Source organism: Trematomus bernacchii, unplaced genomic scaffold, assembly GCF_902827165.1.
Source record: "Trematomus bernacchii unplaced genomic scaffold, fTreBer1.1, whole genome shotgun sequence".
Taxonomy (NCBI): domain Eukaryota; kingdom Metazoa; phylum Chordata; class Actinopteri; order Perciformes; family Nototheniidae; genus Trematomus; species Trematomus bernacchii.
This window is the reverse complement of record NW_022987698.1, coordinates 4026421-4054178: the sequence shown is the minus strand read 5'-3', so window position 1 is coordinate 4054178 and position 27758 is coordinate 4026421. Positions and strand designations below refer to the sequence as shown.

At 41.7% G+C, this 27758-nt stretch overlaps 1 protein-coding gene across 1 annotated transcript in view; it reads right to left on the bottom strand.

Moving 5' to 3' along the window:
* Positions 1-172: 172 nt before the first annotated feature.
* Positions 173-27758, bottom strand: part of celsr2 (cadherin, EGF LAG seven-pass G-type receptor 2) — a 67044-nt gene continuing 39458 nt past the window's right edge. The window contains exons 4-34 of the mRNA XM_034139577.1: positions 25769-25884; positions 25579-25667; positions 19982-20139; positions 19430-19593; positions 19064-19189; positions 16553-16716; positions 15710-15889; positions 15506-15619; positions 14764-14920; positions 14386-14527; positions 13803-13923; positions 12929-13112; positions 12686-12787; positions 12472-12566; positions 12039-12248; positions 11655-11838; positions 10981-11299; positions 9760-9927; positions 9311-9434; positions 8893-9093; positions 8619-8793; positions 7771-7883; positions 7324-7406; positions 6092-6218; positions 5889-5999; positions 4959-5089; positions 4778-4863; positions 4529-4693; positions 3277-3474; positions 2792-3017; positions 173-1505 (exon numbers count right to left, since the gene is read on the bottom strand). Coding sequence (XP_033995468.1) covers positions 1484-1505; positions 2792-3017; positions 3277-3474; positions 4529-4693; positions 4778-4863; positions 4959-5089; positions 5889-5999; positions 6092-6218; positions 7324-7406; positions 7771-7883; positions 8619-8793; positions 8893-9093; positions 9311-9434; positions 9760-9927; positions 10981-11299; positions 11655-11838; positions 12039-12248; positions 12472-12566; positions 12686-12787; positions 12929-13112; positions 13803-13923; positions 14386-14527; positions 14764-14920; positions 15506-15619; positions 15710-15889; positions 16553-16716; positions 19064-19189; positions 19430-19593; positions 19982-20139; positions 25579-25667; positions 25769-25884 — 4555 coding nt within the window. The 3' untranslated portion in view covers positions 173-1483. The remainder of the gene's footprint in view (positions 1506-2791; positions 3018-3276; positions 3475-4528; positions 4694-4777; positions 4864-4958; positions 5090-5888; positions 6000-6091; positions 6219-7323; positions 7407-7770; positions 7884-8618; positions 8794-8892; positions 9094-9310; positions 9435-9759; positions 9928-10980; positions 11300-11654; positions 11839-12038; positions 12249-12471; positions 12567-12685; positions 12788-12928; positions 13113-13802; positions 13924-14385; positions 14528-14763; positions 14921-15505; positions 15620-15709; positions 15890-16552; positions 16717-19063; positions 19190-19429; positions 19594-19981; positions 20140-25578; positions 25668-25768; positions 25885-27758) is intronic.

Sequence of the window (27758 nt, the reverse complement as noted above, 5' to 3'; positions counted from 1 at the left end):
TCTAGGTTTGTAAACTGGCCCCTTTGTATCTGATTATTCCATCTGCACGGTAGGATGTACCTTGCTTTCAACCGTTAAGCAAAAAACATCAGACAGGAAAACGTTATATATCAAAGTTAAAGTTATTTGACTTGCACCAATAAGAATTGGAGATAAGAAGGAAATGGTAAAAAACAGTTTAATCAGTAAAAACGGGAGGCGGCTGAGTAAAAGAGACACTTCTCTGTTGGGATACCAGAGTTGATATGATTGACCTGGTAGTGTTGTTTATGGCATGATATCTATACATTAAATTCATATGTTTGGAGAAATGGCATCCACATTTATCACATCAATTTGACTGAAAGTAGTAACTAAGATAAAAAGATATTTCCTTCAGACTTTTAAGATACATTTCTAAAAACTGCTTTTGAGTTCATGAAGGAAGTTTTACATACTTTACATTTAAACATATGTCCCCAATTCATTTACAGGCCACTCTGTACAGTAAAAATGGATTACAGCTCAAATAGTATTACAGCACAATTTCGCATTATTTTACAAATGAAAAAAGCTTTGTAGCTAATCTATAAAATACAGCTGTTTAGTCACTGAAGTCGAATGAATGCGGTCATCCTTCCAGAAAAAAGAATGAAAAAACAAGAGCGCTTTTATTGTCCATAGAAAATGTGCTCTTAGTGATTTACAAAAAAAAGACGTATCAAAAGTCCTTTCCAGCTCTGCACATGCAGGTCTGTCCCCTCAGTCTGTGGGGACATCTGTCAGTGATGAGAAATAGCTTATACGGCATCCACTCGCAGGCAGTGAATCGTTCCTCCTTGTTTTCAAGTTCATAAATCCACAAAGAGCCGGCACCGTGCTGTGCCTCTTGGACATTTGAGGCGTGTAACTCAATAACTTGAGTCTGAACGCCCCCAACAAACTCAGACTGGCACAAACAACAACGGTAAACAACAGAAGGCAAACCAGGAAGACGTCACAACGTAATTCATGAATGAAAAAGGAATTTCCCTGAATGTTTGCATGTCTACCACAAAATGACCCCCCCCCCCCCCAAAAAAAAACCTTGACCTCTTTAATGTTCCACAGTCTTTCAAAACTAAATATATATCCTGGAACAAAAAAAATTAAAGAATCGCCGACAAATCTGGGCAGTAAATAAAAAAAAAAGTGCATTGCTTCAAGTATGTAAACAAAATGATTTCTTTAAAGGGAGAGTGAGACTCGTTCTGTCAGTGTGCGTGAGCCTGGGCCAGTGCAGTGACTCCTGAGGTTTGGCACGCATGTATAAACACACACACATTCACACAGTACAACACACACAAACACACTCGCACTCCTTCAGAGGATCATGACGACGAGGGGAATTCCTTCTTTTTCTACTTGTGTTTTTCAGGAGAAGTCCGGTGCTGCCCTGTTTGCAGTCAGTGTTCAGGAAGGAGGCTCTATGACCTGCAAAAAGACAACCCCTCCATCAGCGCAGTCACATGGGGGTGTTGCAGTGGCTGCTGGGAAAACATGGATGAGCATGGATGAGGAGGAGGTGGATGGATTCAGGATGGATGAAGAGGAACGTGTTGAAGACAAATGCAGCGCCACACGAGAAAGAAAAGAATAAACAGTGAGGCAATGAATCACACACACACGCACGCACGCACGCACGCACGCACGCACACACGCACACACGCACGCACGCACGCACGCACGCACGCACGCACGCACACACACACACACACACACACACACACCACACACACACACCACACACACACACACACACACACACACCACACACCACACACACACACACACACAGGGGTGAATGATGTTTAAATGATGCACCAATCTGAAGACAGTGATCCTGATTGTTTTAATGAGGATCAGAGCTTCATGGGATAAAATTAAAGTATAAAAATCTATGATTTTTGAAAAAGAGAGAAGGGGCAAAAAAGGTTGATTAGTAAACTACAATTTAGATTTTTATCTTAGAAAAGACCTGCTGTTTAAGAATTTAGCATTTAGAAGATGAATGCCTTTCAGAGACACACGTGCATGTTCACATCTTAAAAATAAACCCTGATTTAACTTAACCTTGTACAAACATCTGCATCTGCTTATTACTTCCTCTAAATTTAGTAATGAAGGAAATACTCAGATATTTTACTTAAATAAGTAGTAATACAGTTATATGGAAATACAAGGTAAATTAGTATTGTTTTATATCTTCATTAGTAATAATGGATTGATTAATTATAATATAATATCATTTGTTGGATATATATTGTAACTGAATCTTCAAATTAACTAAACGTAGGGTCTCAAAATGGTACTTTAGTAAAGTATTGAGTAGGCTAAATATTATTAGTGACTGTCCACCAGTATTTTGCATTAGATTTGCATCAATAATTCACCAGATGGATGTAGTAGTTAATCATACACGCTCTGTTCTTAAAGTCACCGTTAATGTGGCCTTATCACCCAGAAGTACATTTACAGTAGGTTCACTGTTCTGGTTTCAGTTGAATCACAGCGGCTTTACAACTTTAGGATTCCTCCACACTGAAGTGCACAGTGTGGGTAACAGCATGATGGATGCTGTCTTCATTTGGTTTAACACTTAAGATAATTAGGTGAATGAGACAGACTACAAGTAATGAAAACCACAATCACTGAGGAAGACGGCACTGGCAGTTTGACGCAGACATTTGAACAAAATGACACACAACACTTACAGGTATAAAACAACACTTTACTGCTTATATGTGATATTGCTTTTTGAGTTATTACTCACTCTGATCCTGACGAGTCCCCGTCCACCGTCCCCGCCTTGATGCTCATGGCGACACCGTTCATCTGATCATGCCGGCCGGGGTTAGCCGGGCGGCGCCGCCCTTCACTGGAGGACGACCCCTGTGGGGACGCCGAGCCGGGGGGGGCGTCTTCACAGAGCTCGTTGTGGATGCGGTTCAGACCGTTCCTCTCAACTATAGGAGAGAGCTGCTTCTTCTTTAGGATCCCTGTGGAGGATAAAAACAATCAACAAGTTATTCATTATCATTCTTAGAATAATAATTTGCCTGTAATATAATATAGCAGGATAACATTTTTTCCTTGTGTCATCATCTCAACATAATACTTGATTACTTGAGACTTGATTTATTTCTCAAAATAGAAAATAGACCACGTATTAATGGTATTTTCTCAACAAGAAAATTGTAAGTGTTGTCGAAACTTAACAACAACATGCAAAGGTATTTGCATTGAGCTAAAACTCACCTCTGTGGGGGTGGGTGTAGATGTGTGGCAGGCTGGGCAGCAGCGTCGTCATGGCGTCCTGGCCGCGGTCGTCTGATAACCCCCGGGTGTCACGGCCAAGACTCAGCTCCTGATTGGTCGGAGTGTCAGTCTTCAGTCTGTCTGTTCCTGTGAGCTCTCCCTCATCATCAGGCCAGTACATCTTACTCACACTGTTTTCTGCAGAGACAAAGAATACATGACATGTGGGAAAAAACACATGTAACAGTAACTATGACAATTAAATCCTTATACTAATGTATACAAACTGTTCTGTCTGCTGCCGTCTGGCAGGCGTTACCGCAGCATCCTGACTAAAACCAACAGATTCAGAGACAGTTTCATCCCACAGGCGATAAGACTGTTAAACACCTGAACTGCTGTAACAACATCCATAACATTCTGCTACTTAAGTAATCATTTATCTATTTACCTAATATATCATTCAAATAGCTTGCATATAGACTCTTATTTCACTTTTTTTTTTTAACTATTCCTTTCTTTTTGCAGTTACTTTTAATATTTACTTGCACTATATTTTTCTGTTTTTCTGTAATATTGTGTTGCACTGTTGGAGAAGCCTGTGACTTAAGAATTTCATCGACATAACTACTCTGTAGCTATGGTTGTATGACTAATAAAGAACCTTGACCTTGACCTATAGTTAAACAGGAAGAGATGGGTTGCCTCTCCACAAATACATTATATGTAGCAATAAAATCTATCATTACTGCTGGTTATTGAATGTGCGGTCTTCAAAAGTTGAAGTTACATTCGTTTAAATTAGTCCGATTTAGTGCCTCTCATGCATTAACAATTCATTCAAATCCCTGTTGTTCTGAAGGTATTTATATATTTAAATCCTGAAACGATCTTAAGAATAATACTCTATTGTTTCCTGATTTCATTTTACTTCCTGAATTTCTGATTTTAAAACAAAACATATTTCTACCGATTCTCAAGATGTGATGGTATTCCCTTATCTAGGCAGCCAGAAATTAAACATGCCCCAACTAATTTGGAGAAACAAAAGCAACATTTTACAATATGTTTTGGTGGAAATACATATATATATTTTTAATAATTCTAAATAACAAACAATAACATATGAAGGTTTAATAAACTGAGGAAGGCTCTCCGTCAGTCCTGCTATCATTTGTATTTCTTTGGAATATTAGTTGGATAGGAAAAGTTATCTAGATGATTTGAAGAGACAAAGAGTGGGGATCAGTACCGTTTGGCTGTGGTCTCTTGGCCCCATTAGACGCCATGTTTTCCCAGCATTCATTTGGAGAGAGTTGTCCCTCGCCGTCCTCGCTGTCGGAGGAGTGTGTGGAGGCGTAGGAGCCGCTCTGGTCGTCCTCTAGAGACAAGTCACTGTCCGAGTCGCTGTCGTGATCTGAAACAGACGAGAGGAGAGGGTGACATGGCCGTACCGTACTGCAGTAAACTGAGCGCTGAGTGAGAGTCATGAGAGTATTACCGTCCGGGTGCTCCTTATTTTCATGGAAGAGTGACGTGTGGTCGTTCAGAGCGATGTGCGCCTGGCTGGTACTCAACCCATCATCCCTGAAAAGACACAAGAAGTCAGTGTACAGCTGCTCCTGTCACTCTGTCATGCAGCATATTATTCTCATCTCACTACTTTTATTTCGTTTTCCTACCTGAGGACAAAGGGCACGTAGCTCTGCTGGCTCTTTCCGCTCTGCATGGTTCCATTCAGAGACACGCTGGAGTCTCCAAAGGGAAGGTGGTACAACCGGCCGTCCATGTAGTTAGTGTTGCATTTGTAGCCCTGCAAAGTATAGATGAGTGGTTTAGGAATTGAAAAACACCTATACAGAGTTAACAGGGATTACTATTATTATGTGATTTTGTGCGGTCCAGCTGCTAAAAAAAACATAAACTTTAAGCTGGAAGAAATAATTTTATAGATATATTTTTCTTGTTGTCAACAAATCTAAGAGTCCTTCTGTGGGTCCCAGCAAACAGAAACAAAGAATGACAATTATAATTAGAATGTACAAACAATCACCTAATAAAATAACAGCTTATTACTTTGAAAACCACATGTCTGAATTCATGTAGTTACATTTCCCCCTTTCTAGATTTTTCCAAAAAGTTCGTTTTAAATCCACAATGGAAAAACATTTTGGAAAATCAAGTGTTTTCAGTCTGAACCTTTCTCTCTTGGATCATATGAAGGACAAGATTTTCATTTTTTGCATTTTTATTTTCCAACTATTATGGCCTTCTATTGCTTCCATATCAGTACAAAGCTAATTGGTTTCTAGTGAAGATGTGAACGTATAGAAAAACATGTCAAAATGATGAACTTCCATATTAAAAAAAACATCAGAATAACGGCACAGAGGAAAACAATTTCATAATATATCAGTACCTAATACTTAAAGGTGAAAGTTATATCTAGACAATTTCTATGCACTTGTTACTTGGTGGTTTATTGTTGTTTGGAACAAAATAATGATAATAACTGATGTTTTTAGAAAAGCTCCCTAAATGAAACTCATGCTGAGCTCTACATCACAGAGTGTCTGACTGACTGACTGGAGTATGTTCGGTGAGTGACTCACAGAATTCTTGGATTTGATCATATGATCGGGGCGTTTGCGGCTGCAGCAGTATTTCATGGCATTCCTTGCTTCCTTGTTGAAGACTATGCGGAAAAAGAAAATAAACGGACCCTGTGGTTTGGGGACAGAAGAGGAAAGAGGGTCAGGAAAAAACGACCGAAATAACAAATGTAAACAGTTTAGGCGGGAAATGGATGGCTCACCTGCACACAGTTGAAGCCAGCAAACAGGTAGTGGAAGATGATCATGTCGCTGTTGACGGAGAGGAGCGCCAGGAAACACGTGACGGAAACCAGGAGGAGCACGCCAGCTGCTGTCTTCAGGCCGGAGCTGCAGGATCACATGAGAAGTTAGTGAGGAGCTGTCAGGAATGTTTCTGAAAATTCATCGATCTGAAGATGAAGACTGATGATAAGCGACCAGCAGCCAACATCAGAAGTGCAGTGAAATCAGAGAAACAGAGCACGTTTTGTCCTGTGAAGAGCTGTGATCACGAACACAAACTAAAGATAACTGTGGTGCAACAAAGTCCCAAATCTAATAAAACTTTTCATCAGGACCGTGTATTTGCTGTGAAATGTGGAAGATTAAAAAGCCTACGTTTTAAAAAAAGAATCATAGAATAGTAAGGGCGATCAGGCAGGTTGATGTATCCTTGGGCAAGATACTTAACCCCGAGTTACACAAGGACAACGGTGTGGGAATGTCTGGGAATGTTGGTTTCCAAGAGCAATTGGCACTGCTCTGTATGAATGAGGTGTGAAAGAGCTATATAAGTACAGTCCATTTACCATTTAAGTCATGAAAGAAATAATAAAATGTATTTATAGAAAAAGGCAGAGTATAGTAAGCTATACAAATGTATAAGTATAGTATGTCCTGAAAGTATTTTAAATAATTAAAAGAAAATCATAAAAAGTCATAGTAAATGTTGCTGTGTAAAGATGACACCACCATCAACAACTGAAAATAATGTATTGTGCAATTAAATATTGGACTATAATGATTTTATCTATGAAATGTAAAGAAATGTGAAAATAGCCAAACTGACGTCCTTTATCCAGGTATTGTATTACAGAGAAGCAGCAATCAATCAATCAATTGATTGTTTCCTGCCCTTGTGAAGCTGGAAACCTGCATTTATAGATATATATATATATTATTTTATACTATTTTATTGAAAAAATGATAATTAATTAATAATAGTTTGCTATGATTTCCATCTGGAGCTACAGAGACAGATAACTGAGCTGTTGATAGGGTGGATCAGAGGAAAAGGTCTGATCTGATGTCAGTGTGGATCGTTTGTGTCTTGTTGGTCCAGTTTTACTAGAAAGTTTGATATTCCAGGCTGGGAATTTCAAAGACAAAGCCTAAATATAACTACATCAGCAAAATGTCTTATCATTTATGATGAACATGTTGGTGCACTCACACACGAGGCTCTTTCTTCTCCATGCTGAGGTGTTTCGTTGAGCAGGAGGCTCTGGACGACAGGATGTACAGGAAGACGTTCATCTGCAGACACAAAGTCAAACGGCATCACTGCTAACATCCTGGCACGAGTCCTCTTTCTGTCACAGTCATGTCTAATATTTTCTTTACACACCCAAATGAACAGAGACGGGTGTGTTCCCTGTCACAACAACACCTGAGTCAGCATCATGAGTCAGCATGGTTTGACTGTCAGGCATAGATGATACATATATAGATTGTGAAACATACTAACACAGCTAAACTTCCTGCATTTAAACGTTTATGACATTTTCTTGATTTTTTGTATTTTATTAGTTTATAAAAAGTGAGCCTTTAAAAAGTGATGGATGCTGCTGTTGTCATGTGTGTAAGAGATGAGACAACAGTCTGGATGTGTAGGACTCACCGACACCACCATGGCGATGGGTCCAGCAAAGCTCCAGATGAGAGTGTCGTACATGGAGAGCCAACAGAAGTCAGGGTTCCCGTAGCCTTCAGGGTCCAGTCCCACCGCCAGACCTGCAGTCCAACAGAGAAAGACCCATGGTTTGTATTGCGTTTTTAATACCCGCCTGACCCCGGAACAACTATGTAAATAGGCTGTTTATCAAACTCAATAGTTGTGTCCAACAGTAATCTTCTTAATTTATAACAGATAGAAAATCTCTGATACAGTTCCTTGGATTTGCTGAAGCCAATCTCAGAGTTTGGGGGTTTCTGTCCAAGGTGCTCTGATCACCACTGGAACCACTGTTGCCTTCACTTTCAGAATCTTCTCTAGCTCCTCTCTGAGCCCCTGTTATTTCCAAATATTCTTGTGTTAATTTGTCCTAGGGTTAGGGTTAGGGTTAGGGTTAGGGTTCATTGCTTGGGATTGCTATATCCATAACCATTGCCTTATTCTGCTGTTCGTCTGGTTGGTTAGCCATTACCATTTGATCAGAGTCTGTATCTGGAAGTCCCACAGGATCTTAGCTTTGTCTTCTCAGCCACCTTTGGAGGTGCTACCAGGCGTCCATGGAGTGAGGTCAGCTTCTTTAGTCAGTAGGTTTGAATTATATTTAATTATATAAGTGAAAATGTTTTCTCTATATGTCTCCAGATAGATTTCTATAACTGGTAGGGCTCAAAAGCACTTGTAATATGCTGCTTTTAGAAATGTAAGATACTACAAGACACACATTGGATGAGGCTCTCCCTCGTGCAGCAGGTGTATCTCGGTGATTGTATTTGTGATTATACGAGGGTTCTGACCTGTGATGAAGGCGGGCACTCCCCAGCCAATCAGGTAGTAGAATCTCATTGGTCCGTAGTTGATGTCTCGCACCTCACTGATCATGCGGTAGACATGCAGCCCCTCCAGGAAGAGCCAGGAGAAGGTGCAGAGGTAGAAGAAGTGCAGCAGGATAGCCATGACTGTGCACACAAACTGCAAAGAAAAGGAGGGGGGAAACAGATACGGACGTTTGAAATATTTCAAGATTAAAAGAAACATCAAGTCACATAAATATAGATCGGAAATATTTACCGGGTTGTCTGCCTGGTTGATGCCCAGTATGAAGATGAGCTCAGAGAAGAAGAGAGCGACGCCTCCATTGCTGATGATGCTCGTCTTGTTGCACTGCATGGCTCTCAGGCAGAGGAGGAATATCGAGGTGAGGAAGAGGAAGCCCATCGTCACTCCCACTGTACTCCACGTCAGTATTTTGACTGGCAGAATCTCTCCGTTCTGACGCAAACATCACGATTAAGAGAACAATCGAAGATTTAGAGAACAAATATAAATCACATCTATTGTTTGCTTAGTGTATTCTTTTATATGATCATTTAAACTTATGTAAAGTGTCTTTAGGTACTATTAACAAGTGATCTATTCATAAATGATTATTATTATTATATAATCATCTCAGGTTTTAGTGAAGTGTCATTTTTTAAGTGTTGCTCACCTCTCTTCTGGAGATGTCCATGAGCACCGCGAAGCTGGTCATGTGATAACACTGACAGCTGATGTGGGTGTTGTTTCTGAAGACGACCTCGCACCCCTTCGCTGACCAGCCGCCGTTCCCGCCACTGAAAATAAACACAAAGAGCAGAGGACGAAGTGAGAATAACACAATTTCATGTTTATTATTATCTCTGTGTGTCTTATTGTAATGTTTAATCCTTTACGTATGCAAGGGGACTGGATAATCTTCTTAATATTGTTTGTTCTTCCCTTAAAAATGACACTGTGATGCAATAAACTGAATTGATTTCAAAACAAAATGTAAGAAAGTGATTTATGTAAGAATTTTAAACATAAATTATTTTGATGACCATTGGATGATTTGCAGTTATATTGGACGGATAATCTTGACATGGTGTGTGTCTGCCAGCCTATGGTGTCTGCACTCACAGTATGGTGTGGTTCCAGAAGACGCAGATGGGTTTGGAGCGCTCCTCGGTGGTCATCAGGCGGAACTGCACAGTGATGGGTTTGTCCAGCGTGTGCTGCAGCAGCTCGTCGTTGTCGTGCACCGTGATGCTCACCACCGGCGTGTTGATGACCGGACGCTTGGGCACCCTGATGGAAATGACAAAAAGACATACATGGAACCGTTTCACTCAGAGGGGATTTATGTAATCATTGACATCATGTGTCCTCTTTAAATAAAAACAATGGTAAAAATAAAAGGTGGAAATCAGAAGTTTCTTAAATATCAACATTTTCAGTTTGTCAGGACAATCTATTTTGGAAAAAAAGATTAAAAGAAAGCTCTAACGGCCTAATAAAAAGAAAATAATCTGAAATGAATATGAGCAAAGAGGAGATCCACTGATATTTGAACCATTCAATTAAAGTCACTTTATGTTATCCTTGTGGAGGATTAGCAGGGGAATCCAGTGCATCAAGTTCAAATGCTTGAGACTGTACAATCACAACTTTGCTTCATGGCATCTTTTTATGTTCCAATCACCTTACACAGGGCCGCCCCTGGCCAACTTGTGGCCCCACGCAAAGTTATATGATGAGGCCCTCTGTGTCGCGAGCGACGACGGGGGACGGGGGGCACGCTACACTGTAGGTGCGCCGCGTTTGCGCTTCAGATGAGGCTCCCTCTGCAAAATGAGGCCCCTCTGCAAAATGAGGCCCCCTCTGCAAAATGAGGCCCCCTCTGCAAAATGAGGCCCCCTCCGCGAGGTGAGGCCCCCTCCGCGAGGTGAGGTCCCCTCCGCGAGGTGAGGTCCCCTCCGCGAGGTGAGGCCCCCTCCGCGAGGTGAGGCCCCCTCCGCGAGGTGAGGCCCCCTCCGCGAGGTGAGGCCCCCTCCGCGAGGGTGAGGCCCCACGCAGTCTGCGTGATCTGCGTGTAGGGAGGGGCGGCACTGACCTTACAGGTCATGATAATTATGACCTTGATTATTTGTCTGACCTTCATATTGCTGTTGTGTTAACAGTGTGTTTGTTTATTTAACATTTTATTTCAGCCAACATGTGGCCATAACAAAGGTTAAAAGGTCTTACAATAACAATAATATTGTTTAACGCATAACTTCTGGGACTACAATTCGTCCAACAAAAGTATCTATAACGCAGCTCTAACACAGCTTTATTATATATTATATTAACCGTTCTTACCGCAGACTCCTCTTGTCAGGATCGTAGCTCTCTGGTAGCAGCGAGGCCAGGCTGTGGAAGATGATCACACTGGCGATGGCGTCCTGCTGGTTGTCCTCAGGGTGGCGTCTCTTCCTGTTGGACGAGCGGTTCCTCAGCAAGGACTCCGGGAAGACGTCCAGGTGTCTGTGTCCCTTGGTGTCCACAGGTAGCTGGAAGACTGAATCGGGCAGCGTGACGGCCGTCTCCAGGTCCGCAGGACGAGGGCCCCTCAGGGACTGGTACCGCGGGAGTTTGGCTCCGGCGAAATTCATCTTTTTCAGACGGTCCACAGAGATGACTGCGAGAAAAACACAGACAGGCAGAGAGCTGAGCTGATGAAACTGGACTCCTTCTTTAACCAGAGAATGTAAGCCTTCAAATCATACATTTTGAGTCCAGAAAATATCAGATTTAGCCCAAAAGTAATTACAGTGCTTATAGGAGGGACACTATCTTTTCTTTATTAATGTTTTATAAGACTTAAATTAATGCTGAAATGATTAGTCAATTGATCAATTAGTTAATGTTTTGAGAGTTGGGACCATGTGGAGAAGCTAGTAGATAAATGTGTCAGTAAACTGGATCTATCCTGCAGTAAAATACCCAGTGAGGCTTTGGCAATAACACGTTGTGCTTCCTGGTGAAGCGCTCACCTATGTGTGGTGTGACGATGGTGAAGGGGCTGAGGTAGGTTTTCCTCATGTTCTGTGCCAGTGTGTTGGCGTAGTCCTCGTAGTGGCGCAGCAACGCCGCTGTGCCGCCCTCCGAGTGCTGGATCAGCTCCCAGTGCGTCCGCGTGTCTGGATCCAGGATGGCACTGCCCACACGGACCAGATTCTGCAAGAAAAACAGCGAGCGGTCAGTGTGACAGGAGGTCACAGCGGAGAGCGAAAATTAGTGTGAAGTCTTCCCTGTGGATACAGCATGAAAGGCTGGAAAGTCTGGCTTTTTTTTGTTTAGTGCTAAAACTGCAGAAATGCTTTGTTTTTATTTAGTTTCATGTGTTGTGAAGTTTCCATAGAGCTGTGTTTGTTCACCTCAGTGAAGTGGACGTCCTGCGTAGCGGTGAGGTTGAAGCCCTGCTGGGTGCTCTCGTGCTGCAGCAGACTCTGTGTGAGCCGGTACGCCACTTTCACATCGCTGCCGTAGTACTTCTCCGTGTGCGAGGTGGCGTTGGCCAGCATGGCTGCCGTCTGCTGGACGTGTCCAGAGTCCAGGAGCGAGGCGTTGCGGGAAATCTTTTCAGACTGGGAGAAGAAACAGAAAAGATTATATTAGTTGGTGCTTCATTACTAAAACATACATAGGAAAATGTCTCAATAACAATATTAAAAACATGATTGCTAGATGTCTAAATGTAAAAGCCCTCAGGCCTGTTTAAATCACAAGGACCATATCCACAACTTTGCAGACAAAGATGTTATTTTTGGAATTGGTACATTTAAAAACTGACAGGGAGAGAATACACACCAGGACTTTGAGTTTGCTGAAGGTGACGGAGGTACAGTTGAAGAGATTGGGAGGCAGCCAGCCCTTGTGCTCATCACAGTGACGGATTGCAGTGCCTGAGAGGAAGGAGAAACAGAGAGAGAGAGGGGGTTGTCAAATGAGAGGTGAGGACTGCAGCTTGAGGCAAGTATATATTGCCATTATTATATGGTAATTAGAGGAGCTGCCATCATACCGAGCGTTCCCCTGGGACAGTGAACGGCAGCAGGGAGACCGAACTTGGTCCTGGGCCACCAGATCCCGGCCTCGATGGCCTGAGGGCAGCTGTCATAGATCACTGAGAGAGATGGAGCAGGAAGGAGAGCAGAGATGATGGTGATGAGGATACAAATGGAAAAGGGTTTAATATACTTGTAGCTATAATAAAGCAGGGATTATGAATGAATAATGACTCTACAATAATCTGAAGCATTCTGACCTTCACAGCCGTTTGGAGAAACCTCGGCGAAGGGGTTGTCGCAGCGGTCACACTGGCGCCCGATGACTCCGGGTTTACACTGACACTGGCCGCTCTCTCGGTCACACACTCTGGAGAACGAGCCCACCGGGTAGCAGTCGCACAGCAGGCAGGTGTCGCTGCTCTCAGGACGGTAGTGGTTGTCCTGGAAACGGGAGAAAGTTGCTGATTTAGAAGGCGAAACCCACAAATATTATTGTTGAATTATCTGTCAATTATTTTCTTGATTGATATAAGTTGTTTGGTCTGTAAAATGTCTGAAAAGTATTTGGATCATTGTTTCTTTAGCCCAATATGACGTCTTCAAATGTGTAGTTTTGACCACATCTTAAATATAATCAGTTAAAAGAGGCGTAAAGAAACCAAAAGCATGAATCAGATAATTGAACATATTTTTTATATTTTTCTTTAAATCTCCAATAAATGAATTGATAATTAAAACATTTAGGAATTAATTAATAACATTTATATACACATTTAAATGTATTAAAAGTTGACCTATTTATCTTTGCAGATTACCTCTTTATTATTTGTATTAATTATAAGAATAAAGAAAATATATCTAATTACACTCAATAAAGTTTGAATAAAAAAACAAAACACCCCCACACCTTTTTTCATGTGTATTTGTTGCAGCTCTCTTTCGAATAGACAGAAAACTTAATTTTCTTAAACACACTGCTGTTTATTGATTTCTTGTATACTTGCTTCACACACAGAGTACTGTAATTAATGTGTGGTATCTATGTAATTGAGAAACAGTTGAATACGTTTATTAGACTAGTCCGTCTGTTACAGAGCGATGACGCAGAGCTGCAGGTCGGCACACGCTCACCTTGCAGCGGCACTCTCCGCTCGTCTTGTTGCAGTCAGAGTCGAAGCCTTTGTCAGTCAGACAGTTACAGGGGCCGCACGTCTTGTGACCCCACCAGCCTCGGGGACACGGCAAGTCAGTCCTGGAGGCATAACGTTGATTAATTTAGAGTAATAAAAGACACAAAACAAGAAGAACCACAACTGACACAACATGACAAGCACAGACTTAGATTGTGGTTTTGTATCACACTTTTCCTAACTACTCAGTTCACTGCAATTAACAAACAGGCATCTGGGATTCTGGGTAAATCCAACTATTGTCCTTATTTGAAAACTCTATTTGTGTGCACACATGTTAACATAGTCTGTGTACAACTGGAAATATTGTTTTTCAGTTTTTTCACAATTATGAATTAAATGATAAAATATCTAGTATTTCTCTGTCAGTTATTTAACTCACACAGATGGTTTTTTCATATTGACTATTCTTTTTTTCAATTAGTTACCAAGACATGAAATGACCTTTATAAAGACAGAGTACTTTGGCTATATCACTCAGCCCTAACAGACACACATTTGAAAGTAAATCAGGAAAACTGTACTTTTTCTCGCAGTAATGGCCGAAGTAGTGGCTGGGACAGTCACACGTGTAACCACGAGGGGAGCTGGGCTTCCTGCTGCAGGTTGACTCATGCTCACACGGGTTTAACGAGCACACATCAGTGCAGTTGCTGCCATGGTAGCCTGTAAACAAAGGATAATGAGCTGTTGTGATGGAACAAAAAAGGTATGGCCAATAAACTGTGGTAAGCAGAGAGAAAGAGAAAGATTTATGTATATGAACTCTGTTACTTTTCTGTGTTGCCATTGAGCTTTTACAGACATCATTGTATATAGGCTGAAATAACATTTACAGCAGTATGAACCCCTGCAAACGTTAGGACCATGGTTTTGTGTTTCTGAGCAGTGCGTGGACTGACCGGCGAGGCAGGTGCAGGAGAAGGAGTCCCAGTCGTCGCTGCAGTAGCTGCTGAAGGGGCAGGGGTTGGAGCTGCAGGGGTCGGGCACGCTGCAGCCCGGCTCCACGTTCACCTTCCTCGCCTGAGACAGACTCAGAGCCCCGCCCACACGCAGACCCTGGAGGCAAACAAACAATTAATCACACGAAGGTATCCTTGGAAACACAACACAGTAATGTGTTTGCGAGCAACACTTAGAGGTTCAAAAGAGTAAATTATCCTGTGTTGCAAATTGCAATTTGGTGAAACAGGCAGCGGGATTTGCGGGAAATAAAAGGAGTGTTATAAAAACACTTTAAGTCTGTGTGCATTTTGTGTGCTCTGGTATTAATATATGTTTAGCTGCACTCCATCATTAAGTCAAGAAGTTAAAACTTCAAACAATCCTGAGTTAGAATGATTTCATATCAAAGGGCAAGTAGAAAAGGGTTAACAACAGAAGGAAAAGTTATTTAAACCAGTGGATTTAAATGTACAGGTTTCAACAGATTATTAATGACTGTTTTTTTACACCTAGTCTTTGAATACTAGGCATCTAAATATGTTTTTCTTCAATCAAATTTGACCAAATCGAGATTCCTTTTGATCTGTAAAACACTACAGCAATACCTTCTAGTTGAGATCCTTAGTGTAATACCTTCAGATATCTGCTAGACATGATCACAAATGCTCATATGAGTAAGGGACTACAGAAGGAACGGACCTGTATACAGCCACGGAAACCATGCTGAATTTTCCCATCAGGCCTTGCCACACCACCAACGCTCACAGTCTTCAGCTTGGAGTCTCGCAGCTTCCCGTCCACCTCCATACTGGCCTGAGGAGGAGCATGATAAAGATTTAATGTCTGCAAAACTACAAGATGTAATTCATGGTGATTGACAGCAACAAGGACACATCCACTCACCAGGTAGAGCCCCTGATCTACAGACAGCACAGCCTTATGGTGGCTGGACGCCCCCCCCACACTGCTGATATCCAGCTGCAGATGATGCCAGTCTCCATCGTTTACCAGCACCTCCTCCACCCGGGACAGAGTGGAGTCTTCCCCTCTGTGCAGACCCATCAACACGCTCCCCCCGCGCAGCTACAAAGGCAGGGAGAGAGCCGGGGAAAAAAGGAAGGAAACAGCAGGAGGGAGATTGAATCGATGTTCAATAACAGAGGAGAGAAAAGACTGGCAAGATCAGCACTGCATCACATGATGAAGAGAACCAGAGAATTCTGACTGTCTTTTTATTCACGCAGCCAAGTTCAAACCTCAAAACTCTAAACATCACAGGTGTGCAGAGCTGGAAATAGATTATGGGAGAGTTATGCAACATCAGAGAGGCGTCAGTCTAGACAAGCTGAAACAGTAACTAGACAGAGATGCTACAATGAGCATGTAATCATTCGGGTTTCTGTCTCAACATCGTCTGATTCAGTCAGTGACTCAACCGGCCAACAGGTGGAGCCTCAACCCTAAAATGTTTCATCTTTTTGAAACTAAAGGTGTTGACTGATTTCATGCCAGACCTCACAACCACCAAGAACATTAATATTTTTCACTATTTCAATTTAATTCAGACATTCAAAAATAAATAACCTAGAAGTCTTTCAACATTTTGCTTTTTTTGTCTAATTAACATTTTGCCCAAAGCTAAAAATGAATGCGTTGCAACATTTCAGTGTCAGTAGAACTGTCTGCAGATGGATGATGGATGAAGGAAAGGAGTATAAGTGTGTCACTGCTACATGTTGCTCTCACCTGCAGAGTGAGGTTGTGCTGCTGGCCGGCGGAGATGTGCAGCAGTGTGGCGCTGGCCTGGCGCGTTCGAAACATCAGCTCCACGTGCCAGGGGACCGAGGCGGCCGCCATGTTGTTCCACTGCAACAGACTGTTACCCAGGAAACGCTGCGGGCTGGCCATCACTGGAGTAAAAAGGTGTTGAAAAACCGGATAAATTGTTAGGAGAGAGTTAGAAGAAGGAAAAAGTGATGAGGATAAATAGAGAGTTTCACAGTGAGGCAATGCGGTCAATCAGCAAGTCCAGTCTGTTCTCTGATCACGTCCAAGTAATCACAGCAAAAGAAAAACCTCTTCGTTTATCAGACATAGTCTGCCAGCTTTTTTATGCCGTCTGCAATCAAATCAAGCGTTCCAAAAACCCAGTGAGCATTTGCCTCGAGAAAAGAAGTTTAAAAATGACCATTGTCCCCAATGCCCCAAAATGGCTTTGTTCACTGTCTTTTCAAAGCAGGATTGGCAGTAGTGACTCTTTTTTTCCCTATGCTTTGTTTTAAATATATCATTTTGGATTAATTTGGAAGCCTAACTAAGAATCCACATCCAACACCACAGCCACAGCCACTATTGAAAATCCCAGTGAATTATGGTCTAAATGTGAACTTTTAATCAAGGTCTTCAAATAGTCAGTAAGAAAATATCAATTTGTCTTCAACAACCTTTTAACTTAGAAAAATAATGTATTCAAATATGATTCAAGTCGCCTTTCGTTCAATTTATTTCCTTCATGTTGTTAAATGTGATCTTTGAGGAGGATTTATGATCTCATAACTTTGAAGTCCATTCAGGGTCCAGACCTGCAAACCTCCAGTGCAAATACAGAGAATTTACGTTCAAGTCGTTAACCGTTGAATCAGAAAGTATTTGTGCACTGATAGATTTAGGATTTTTCAATGAGGCCAAGAGAGTAGATGTTATCTTAAGTCTTTTTAACAAGGGAATTGAATTTATTTTGGCAAAAACATATTGGACATAAATTATCCCTCAAAGCTGTATATTTGTATATTACACGAGTATGAAGGGAATCTTTAATAACTCAAACTAGCACTCTAAATGCTTGAGTGTAGCAGTAACACATTAATTAAACATCATTTTGAATGCAGTTGTATCTGTGTTGTTCATGCATCAGAAGGAAGTCTTGGTGTGTGAGCACAGCTTTTTCAAATGGGAACACAGCATGACAGGAAAGGACGCTCTGCCCCTGTCATTAGGCTGTCACTGTAGGAAACGCAGCAAAGCACCTGATCGAAATGATCGATTAGTGACGGCAAATAAACCGGAGGCTGGAGAGAGGAGTGAGATGCAAAGAAAGAAACTGCAGTGCAATTTCAGTCAAAATGTTTCACGTTTATGCAAAAGCTTTGAAATGAATCCACTTACACTGCCTGATTAATCATACTGTGAAGGTTATGCTGATTTTAACCACACCTGTAACCGTAGCTACATGGGGCCAGCAGAAGCCAGTAGATCAATATTTATAGTACATTTTACGCACACACACTATCTAAGAGCTGCAACCAACTTCTAATTTGCAAGCCTAAAGTCAGTGAATAATGACAATTTCGCCAAACTGAGTAAAATACCACTTGCTGGTTACCAACGGTCCAGAAAACCAAAAATATATAGTTTACTATCAAGAAAGACAAAAGAAAAGCAGTAAATCTTCAAGATGGATCCATGATTTTTTTCCTACCCCTGACCCACATAAACTTCATTTAAAAAACACTCCAATGATGGTGTTGATCAGGAGTGTTTATGAAAATAACATATTCAAGGTATCAAAGCTCATTACACATACAACACTGCATTATGTTCCACTTCTACAATCCCATGCTCCATTTCCCTCAGATGTATGCACTCTATGCAACAAACCTGACCGTATTTGAATATAAACCTCTACTTCCTGTTATATGTAATATACACGTGAAAATGTGTCACCGAAACAAATCTTTTTTCACCCATTCTACTTCAACCTTCAAGTAAGAGGTGTGTTGTTTTGTCGTTTACTTGACTTATTCCTCTTCCTCTGTCTCGGCTCAAATTGCTGTAAACCATAAATCAGCACAGATAACAGCTGCAGAGGATCAGGTGGAACAAAAACAGACACTGGAGAACACCGGGTCGGAAACATAAACGACTGGACTGTAGGTCACTAAAGTCTAAAAACATGTTTTAGTCTTTAACAGTCTTAAAGAGCTCAACATTCTGTAAACCAGGGAAAATTCACACTCAAGCATTTGTGATAATCAATCACAATTCATACGGATCCTTCAGAAATCAGATATTCAAACTGCTGTCCTGTCATCAAGAGGCATGTTATCTCTGAAATCAAGTCATGTGTTTCCTAAAAGCTGAGATTTCTCATTTCACACCAATAACCCTGCTTATTTTTGACCTGATGGATGACAGCTTCCTACTCGATGACAGGTTGAGTCTCGGGTCGGCTCGGCGGCACTTTTCATCTCCACTCACCTCTTTCGCAGTTTTGACCTCCAAACCCAAGCAGGCAGTCACAACTGAAGGAGCCCCACAGGTTCACGCAGGTTCCTCCGTTCTGACACGGGTTGTTGTTGCAGAAGTGTCTTTTGGCAGAGCACCCTAGGAAGGCAGGAAAATACGTTAATTATTTCATCGTTATTCATCATTTTCAACCAAGTAACAAAGAGTCAGAGGGTGATAAACTATTCATAGCAGACACAATGATCACTTCCCACTGACTCCGTTCCCTGCTGAGCTAATTGTTTTCTTCTTTCTCCTCTCTCTCTTCAACAGCAGGCGCAGGTTTAAGAGATAAAGTAGAGTATTATGTGTGGTGGCAAGCAGAGGGTCAAAACTAACCTGGCAGAGTGCCGTTGTTGGCGATGAAGCTGGCCATGTCTATGTGCTGGTTGTCGATACGCAGGTTCTTCATGCAGCCCACAAACTGACGGTTGCGAACAGGAAAATCCTCCGGGAGTTTAGGGATCCCTCCGAGGAGCAGGGGGCCGGTCAGGTCCAAGGATCTGAGAAGATGAAACAGGTTTACACACCCAGAGTTTGTTACTCTGTCTTTACAACATCAACACTAATAGGGGGAACACAAAGTTCAGTTTTGCAGTGTTATTTTTCCCCCTGGAGATAAAAACATGAAGAAGGATAAACATTCAAATAAAGGAGAAAGCAAAGCAGGGAGAGCTGGCACTTCATTTCAAAACAAGTTCACTATCTTTATTAATGAGCCACTTGCAAAGAAAGTAATAAATTAAATTACTGAAGAAAATACAGTAGAAATAAAGTAAGATCTGAGGGAAAGAGCAAAAGGTTGTTTTTGAATGTTTGTTGCGAACATTTTAATTATTTTAACGTTGTAATGAAAGAACTTATAATCCTTTTGAATTCCTGTGGACTCACTTCTTGGATCCTGATTGGCTGCCCTGAGCGGAGCAGGTGTAGTTTCCGATCATGTGACCGAACCGGAGAGCCACGGAGGCGTCACAGTTGTCCACCGTCACCACGACGACCTTTTGGTCCGAGGGGCCCTGTGGAAGGCCCGCCTGGTTCATGATCGGCTGTGGAGCAAGAGAAACACTCATGAATATCAAGATTAATTACGATGCGCCTTCCTTATGTTTGGGCAGGCTCTGATCAAAACAAAGGAAACTCTTTTAAAAAAAAATTCTGAGAGGAATTCATCCCAGAATTATGTCACAGGTTTATTTTAAGAAGTTTCCATCAGTATGCAATGTAACTATAAACATAGCTTGATTTATATGGACAGAAGAGAAGAATTATTATCGTCCTATAATTTCATATTCATTTGAGAATTAGCTGGTTCGTCGTGTAAAGATCATAAAACACTGAAGAAAATGCCTTGCTGCTATTTTTAAGACGCTGAAGTATTTTGGTCACCTAGCATTTATAAATAGGAATCAAATTGTTAAGAAAATATCTCATTGATCTGCTCCATTGAATACAGGGTTCATCCATAAAGCAGTGCAAAAACTTCTGGGGAATATCAACCAGTGCTAGGCTGCTCGAAGCTTTATGAGCCAGATTAAAAACTGGAGCTTTGAAACTAGGAAACAAAAAACTAATAAAGGCCATTTTTGCATCACACTGAGTTCAATCCCCGTTCAGCATTAGCTAGCTGGTGTTCAGTATTTCAATAATTCATATCATAGCAGCGAGAGCCAAAAGGCAAATAGGCACACACACACACACACACACACACACACACACACACACACACACACACACACACACACACCACACACACACACACACACACACACACACACACACACACACACACACACACACACACACACACACACACACACACACACACACACACAGAGAGAGAGAGAGAGAGAGAGAGAGGGGAGATGAGCCTACTCTCTGCAGGACATCATCCCTGTCGACAAAGGATCTTCGTCATTGTCTAAGAAATCAATGCGGCGAGCAACAAAAGGGGGAGGGGTCTGCGGGGGAAAGAATGATGATCCCGTCAATAAAAGGTTGCGACCTCTTTTCAAAACGGCCGGTTTCTCTGAGGTCACGTAGAGCTCATGTTATCCCTAAGTGTAGGTTCAGGCTGGTGTGGCTGAGAGCGGCCTGCAGGCGGACGCTGGGCCGTCAGCTGGTCAGACAGGATTTGGGAGGAATTAGCCCGTCTCATGTGCAGAGATGATAGGAAGAGTTGGCTCAGTGCTGATGCAACAAAAACACACACATGAAGCGTCTGGTCTTCTACATGAAGTTAAACTAGAATAGTCCTCGCCTCTGTTTGCATGAGCCTCTGGGAATGTCATTTCCTGACATTTGCTGTCTGGTCTTTTAATGTAAAAGCTAATTAAAACAACACCTAAATCCAGATATACAGTAGATTTCATTGGCTGGTGAAACATCTATAGCAACTCTATCAGAGGACCTTTATTACACACGTCCAGCTGTTCCTCAGTTCAGCCTGCAATTACATTTCTCTCACGTGAATTTATCTTTGAATAGTTTTGATTAAATCTCCATGAGTCTCTCATAATGTGACTCTAACTGAGAGGCTGCAGTCTCCTCCATCCTGCCTCACTTTGTGTCTTGTGATCACAGTGTGAAGAGTGTTAGTGATGAGAGAGCAATAATAGCACTAAACCATCTGTTATAACAACATTCCACCTCCCTCACTGTATGTATTCTAAAATATGTGTGATGTGGAATAGAGGCAAGAATACAACTTTATTGCCCACCAGCGACAAAAAACATGAAATGTATTTAACAAATACTGTAATCAAAAAGTAAAACAAGCAAACTAGTGAAAAAGACAGGGAGCCCGCAGCCATGCTAAATGCTCTGTATGAGGACCGTTCATCATCTTAGCTTAGCATATTAACATTTGGCAATTGGCACTAAATACAAAGTACATCTGAGGCCAATGAGCTTTAGTTTTGCAACTAAACTTAAAGGATTAACACATTTCTTCTGAGGGCAACATGAATGCATGTTCAAAAAGTCATGGTAATCCATCCAAACTAAATGTCAAGTTTGTGTGGTGGCGTTCATATAAAACTCAGAGATCACAAAAGTAAAGTTGATTCCACATTTGAGATTCATGACTGTCAATTTGTGCCATTATATCAAATAACCTTGAGACATTTAACTGGATAAGTGAGAACTGGTCAAAAGATCACGAGTCAGTAGGATCCATTCTTCGGAGATCATAAATGCCGGGACAAAATTATATATATTTTGAGATGTATAAATAAAAGGTCTAAATGTTTATGCAAAACAAAACAATATGGGTTGTGGCTGAATATAAGTTACTTAGCTTCTTAAAACACCTCCCAGAGTTCAGACTAAGGCTAATACCTACGGAAATGTTTATCGTTTTATCAATATCTTTATTTTGTGGCCATGAAAAGGCTAGCAATCCTCTGAACCCTGAAGTCAAGTAGATTAATACAACTCCAGACTTTTGTAAATAATTTCAAAGACTGACTTGAAAGCTGTTGCGTCACCTAAGAAGATTAACATTTTCAGAGACGCTTAATTGGCGGCCCAGTCTGTACAGAGATATATTAGAAACATTTATCAAGTTTTCTTTCACGTACAACAGGCCCTGTTGTGAAGCGAGGTTCCCACAGGAAGTCCCAGCGCTTATTTTCTTGACTGTGAGACTTGTTGTTCAACACTGAAATGTTAAGTAGACGGAGACAGAAGCTGAAGGTGGCTTTGACTTTTCAGTTGATGCTCCTTGACGCCAATTTGTTACAAATTTGTTGATGATGAAACAAGCAAACATGCGGTGTGAATTGCCAAAGGTGAAATCATCCGACATGCTCTTTTCCACGGTTTTCCCTTTGCTGTGAAAGCTGTGAGGCAGGCAGCGCTCCAGAGTGGGCGCTCCTTTCTCTGACCTCTGCTGTCATCAGTCACGGCTGTTGACTCTCCAATAATGACCGTCTGTCAGGACGTCTCTCCGCCGCACAAAACCCCGGCCTGTCAGCGCTGATTGGAGCGCACATATTTGCTCAACACCACATTAAACACTGCTCTCGCTCGCCACTACAGGGGCTTATGGGAATATGAGTTCCCTGTCACAGAGGATGGCAGGGGTTATGCTGGAAGATCATGGCAGCAAGCAACACAAATATGGGATCTAAGATTGACTAGAAACACCATAGCAACAAGAGGGGTCGGCCCTGAAGCGCAGCGTCTCCGCTCAAAGCCCGAGTCAATACTTCTCTGGGCTTTTCTTTACCCTCCTTTCGCTCCTCTGCTGCTCCTCGCTGGAGAACAGAGCGAGAGGGGCACCTTCCCCGGGGCCGCATCATTCACTGCCCAACACAAAGGCAGCGGTCATTGCCATTCTCCACAGCCCCCCACCATCCTGAAAGCCACATTTCAATCTAAAATGCCCCCTCCCCGCCTCACCCTGCCCCACCACCTGCGGACAGGGACGGGTCAGAGTGGGCCGCTGTGGGACACCTCCGAGGGAGGAGCCATGTTTCTACCTCAGCGGCCCACAGGATGTGCGGCAAGGGGGATTAGTTCAGCCCACAGACTCTTCTGGAATATTAAGTGCTAAAATATGCTATGTATTCAATAATGAATGGGGAAATTGTCCATTGGTTACACTTTACTATATACAGGTAAACGTATATGATATAATATAATATATAACATATTGTAGAATGTAATGCATCATTCTTGATCTATTGAAAGTTATATCATGAATTCTTGTTGAAATGTTTCTGTGAGTTTGTAAGATAAGTTATGCTTTTAATAAATCATAAATAATAAAAGTTAACTTCATGCATTCATTTATATGCCACCAAAGCCCTTATCCAGTAAGATAGAAATATATAATGCTGCTGACCTCAACAAATGTGCTCATGAAATAACAACTTCACTTAATACATTTAACTTGAGTAAGACCGCTAACAAACAAATAGTTAACTTATCGACTAGAAGGGGTAAGCTGATTTTTTTATCAAACAAGTAGTCTGATGAAAACATGTTTCTCTTGTCCTGTACATGCAAACTTGACATTACCAGAATCGAGTCCTCTTCAAACATGCAGCACACTTACAGATGTAAAACTAACAGGTCAGTGAGACAACAAAAGAGCCAGAGACTCATTTAATGTGATGGTTTTGTACAAAGTGATTAATGGGACTATAATGTCTCCTTGGCACAGAAGCAGCTAGTTTTCATCCAAAAGTCGACAAGATTTTCCCCTTCATCACTTCTTCTGGCTAAAATTGACACGGCCGTGTTATCATAGACATTGAATAGAAAATGTGAGCAGCGGGGGTGTTGCCTGGCAACATCTTTATGATGCAAAGTGACTTCCTCAATAGACTCAAATGTGACATCCTGTGTGTCGGTCCTGGCTGGGAAAGTACTGAGAGAGCAGAGACAACAGCTCCATACATTCCTCCACAGATTGAGTTGTTGTGGTGTTCTTACGGAGAATTTGTATTAGTCAAAACATATTTGAGCATGTCTGGAGAAACACTGCCTTCCCACTCTCTTGTTTTCATGTATTCACCCCCCCCCCCCCCCCCCCCTCACATCTTTAGTCTCACCCTCCATCAGTGTCTCACGTTGGCTCTCTTCCAGATCATCAGCAGCGAGTCTTTAGTCTGAGCAGCGCTAAAGAGGCCGAACAACAAATGTACACAACTAACTTCACCCACTAAAGACTGTCCTCTATGGATGTCCTGAAGATACAGCTTTTTATTGAGACAGCATGTCAGTCTGCAGTGCAATAAATTGACATGTGTGTGTCTACAGATCAGACCTGTGATTCCCCCTGAATATTTACAGGAACTATGTCTGGTATTTTACTGCCTCACCTGATGAGGGGCGTAGCAGTAGACAGACTCAACCAAAGGTATGTCAGCAACTGTGTATTATTTATAATAACGAAATGAGAAAAACACCTCTTAGTACGACATATTGCTAAATATACTTTATGGCTTTCTTGAAGAGAGTGAGAAGATTTATAACAGACTCGTGTCTAAACGGCAAAGTTCCTTCAGCTTCAGGCCACAGATTCTTGCTTGAACCATTTTTCTATAAATTATATTTCCGCATGTCATAGCGTCGGTAAATCTGCTCTGAGCATCTCACCATACAAGAGATTTTATTTTGCAATACCCAAAAAGCTAAAAACGAACTGCCCTCATGTCTTAACATTTTTGAAACATTAATTTAAGAAGTTTTAATACCAATAAAGCTTATTTTTAGGATTAATGAATACAATGCCTTTTAAGGATCCGTGGGAACCCTGGTACAGTAAAATAATCAATGGGTCTTTCTCAACATTTCAAACACAAGCAAGTGTTTGGATAATGCATCGCCAGTTTACAACCTTCACACTAGTTATTATTTGTCTACATTGAGAAGAAGAGTACAACAGATGAATACTCTATAATAAATGAAAACGTATCATAAATCACTTTGTGCAAAAACACAATGTTTCTTTTCTGTTCATTATTCATAGATCATACCTTGTTGTAGTAGTGGACCTCCACCACGTGCCACTGGCCGTCGCTGACTCCTCCGAGGATGAACGGGGAAACTGTCGTTTTGGTCTCACCTGTGAAACAATGAAAGACGTGAATGACTCGGGACAAAGATATTTTGAAACTGACTAAATACGTTTGCAGTCAATCCTGAAGATAACTATAACCGTTCTACCTGCGGAGAAGGTGAGCTGTATCTGCTCATTGATGATTTCCATGGCCAGGAAGTCGTGTTTCTCATTGAAACGTCCGTTGTACAGTAACAAACCATTTGGCTCTTTAGTAGCAAACCTGAAAAAAAAACAGACAACAATTACATTTTATTAAATGTTTTACTACCAAATCTCATAACGTTTCATTTATTCAAACCAAGGAATGAAAGCTTAAGGCTGGTGTTGCGTTTTTTATTTGTCTAATTGAAAGACCAAAACTAAACAATTTATTTATCTTAGTAACAATTGTCTGTTTATTAAAAGTATGTCTTCAATTGGAACGTATTGGATTGAGTGACACAGACAGGTAGAAGTCACATTGTTAATTTTGGTCTTTTAATTATATGTGTTGAAATTAAGAAAAATGTTGTGTAACAAAAGCCTTTAAAAATATGTACAAATGACAAACACAGACATGCTCTGTAAGACAGCGTTTGTGTCAGCCATGCTCTATACGTAACAGAGAAAAGAAAGAGGGCAATGGTTTCCTTTGACCCATTTAAAAACCATCCATACTATCCCCTCTCTTTCACCTTGCTCAGCCTTCACACCGGAGTGCTACAGTAATGCAGTGTGACGTGTAGCTGACTATCCTGAAGATGAGCTCAAGATTTAACAATGCAGCGGCCTGACAAAGATCACTGAACAGATAATGAGGTTAATCATAAACACAAGGCCGAGTCAGAGGAAAACGCAGACACAGTGAAGGAATGTCGAATCTGCGTGCCATGAATAGATACCACATTAACTGACACACTGCCACACAGAGACAGAAAACTAGGGCAATGTCAAAGAAGCAGAATGGGGGAAGTAAAGAAGAAACGCTTGGGAAGGCAGTTCGGAGTGACGACATTGACAGATTCAAAATATATTTTCTCGAGGAGGAGAACACAGACAGCTGCTGTAACTATAACCTTAGTTTCAGATTTCTGTTTGCATCTTGATCGGGAAACTAGATCGCCCCGGGGCCGCCATGATGCATGATCCTTGCACATTAATGCACATTTCAATATATCTGCGCCCACATGGTTCAAACTCGGGGACCTGATAGCCCACAGTGCCTCACTCTTGTTGTGGGATCACAGTATGTGGTGGAGCACATGTTTAAAAATATCACGCTTTACCTGTCAGCTGTAGTCTGTGGTCGTAAATCTGATTCTGTGGAAATGGGTCACTGGGATGTGTAAAAGTGTGTTATAACAAGAAGAAAATCCGGCACTAACTACCGGATTTATACATTAAGATCCCACAGGGGACGTAACAATGAGTGTCCTGTGCACATCTGCCAACTGAGAGGCATGTGTGGCTTACTGGCATCTGTGTTTACTCGTCATTTACAAGCAGCTTCACTTACTTCAAAATTAATAATGGCTTATTATTTTAAAAAGATCAATCTCAGACTTACCATGAAACACTGAAAACCCACAAAGATAGTGTTCCTTTCTTCTGTGGTTAAACCCCAGACAAGCTGTTTTTTTAAGAAATATGACATACATATATCCACATATCTATACATACTCTCAGACAACATGAGCAGCCGCCCACCCCCACTCTTTAAGACTTCAGGGTTTGAGGGTAAACTGTACATTTGTGCAATATTCTTCAGCTGGAGAGGAGCCAGGGGGCACGGCACCACTGACCTGCTTACTGAGAAAAGCCATGATCATGACCTCGGAGGAAAGAGGATGGTGAGTCTCCAGCTGATAATAACAGCAGATATAGAGCAGTCAGATGGCGTCTACATATCCAGTAAAGAAAACAGAACGCCAGCTAGAATCAGGGTCTAGTCTATTACTCTTCACTAGGCTGGCAGCCTTTGACGGATCGATTTAAAAGGCTCCTCCGCATTGCCCCCCGGAGCCCTTTGGACTATGAAGGTAATCATCCGGAGCTAAATACTGACTCATCTGGCATCACTGCGTGTCACATTAGGCAGCCATCAGTAAAAATAAC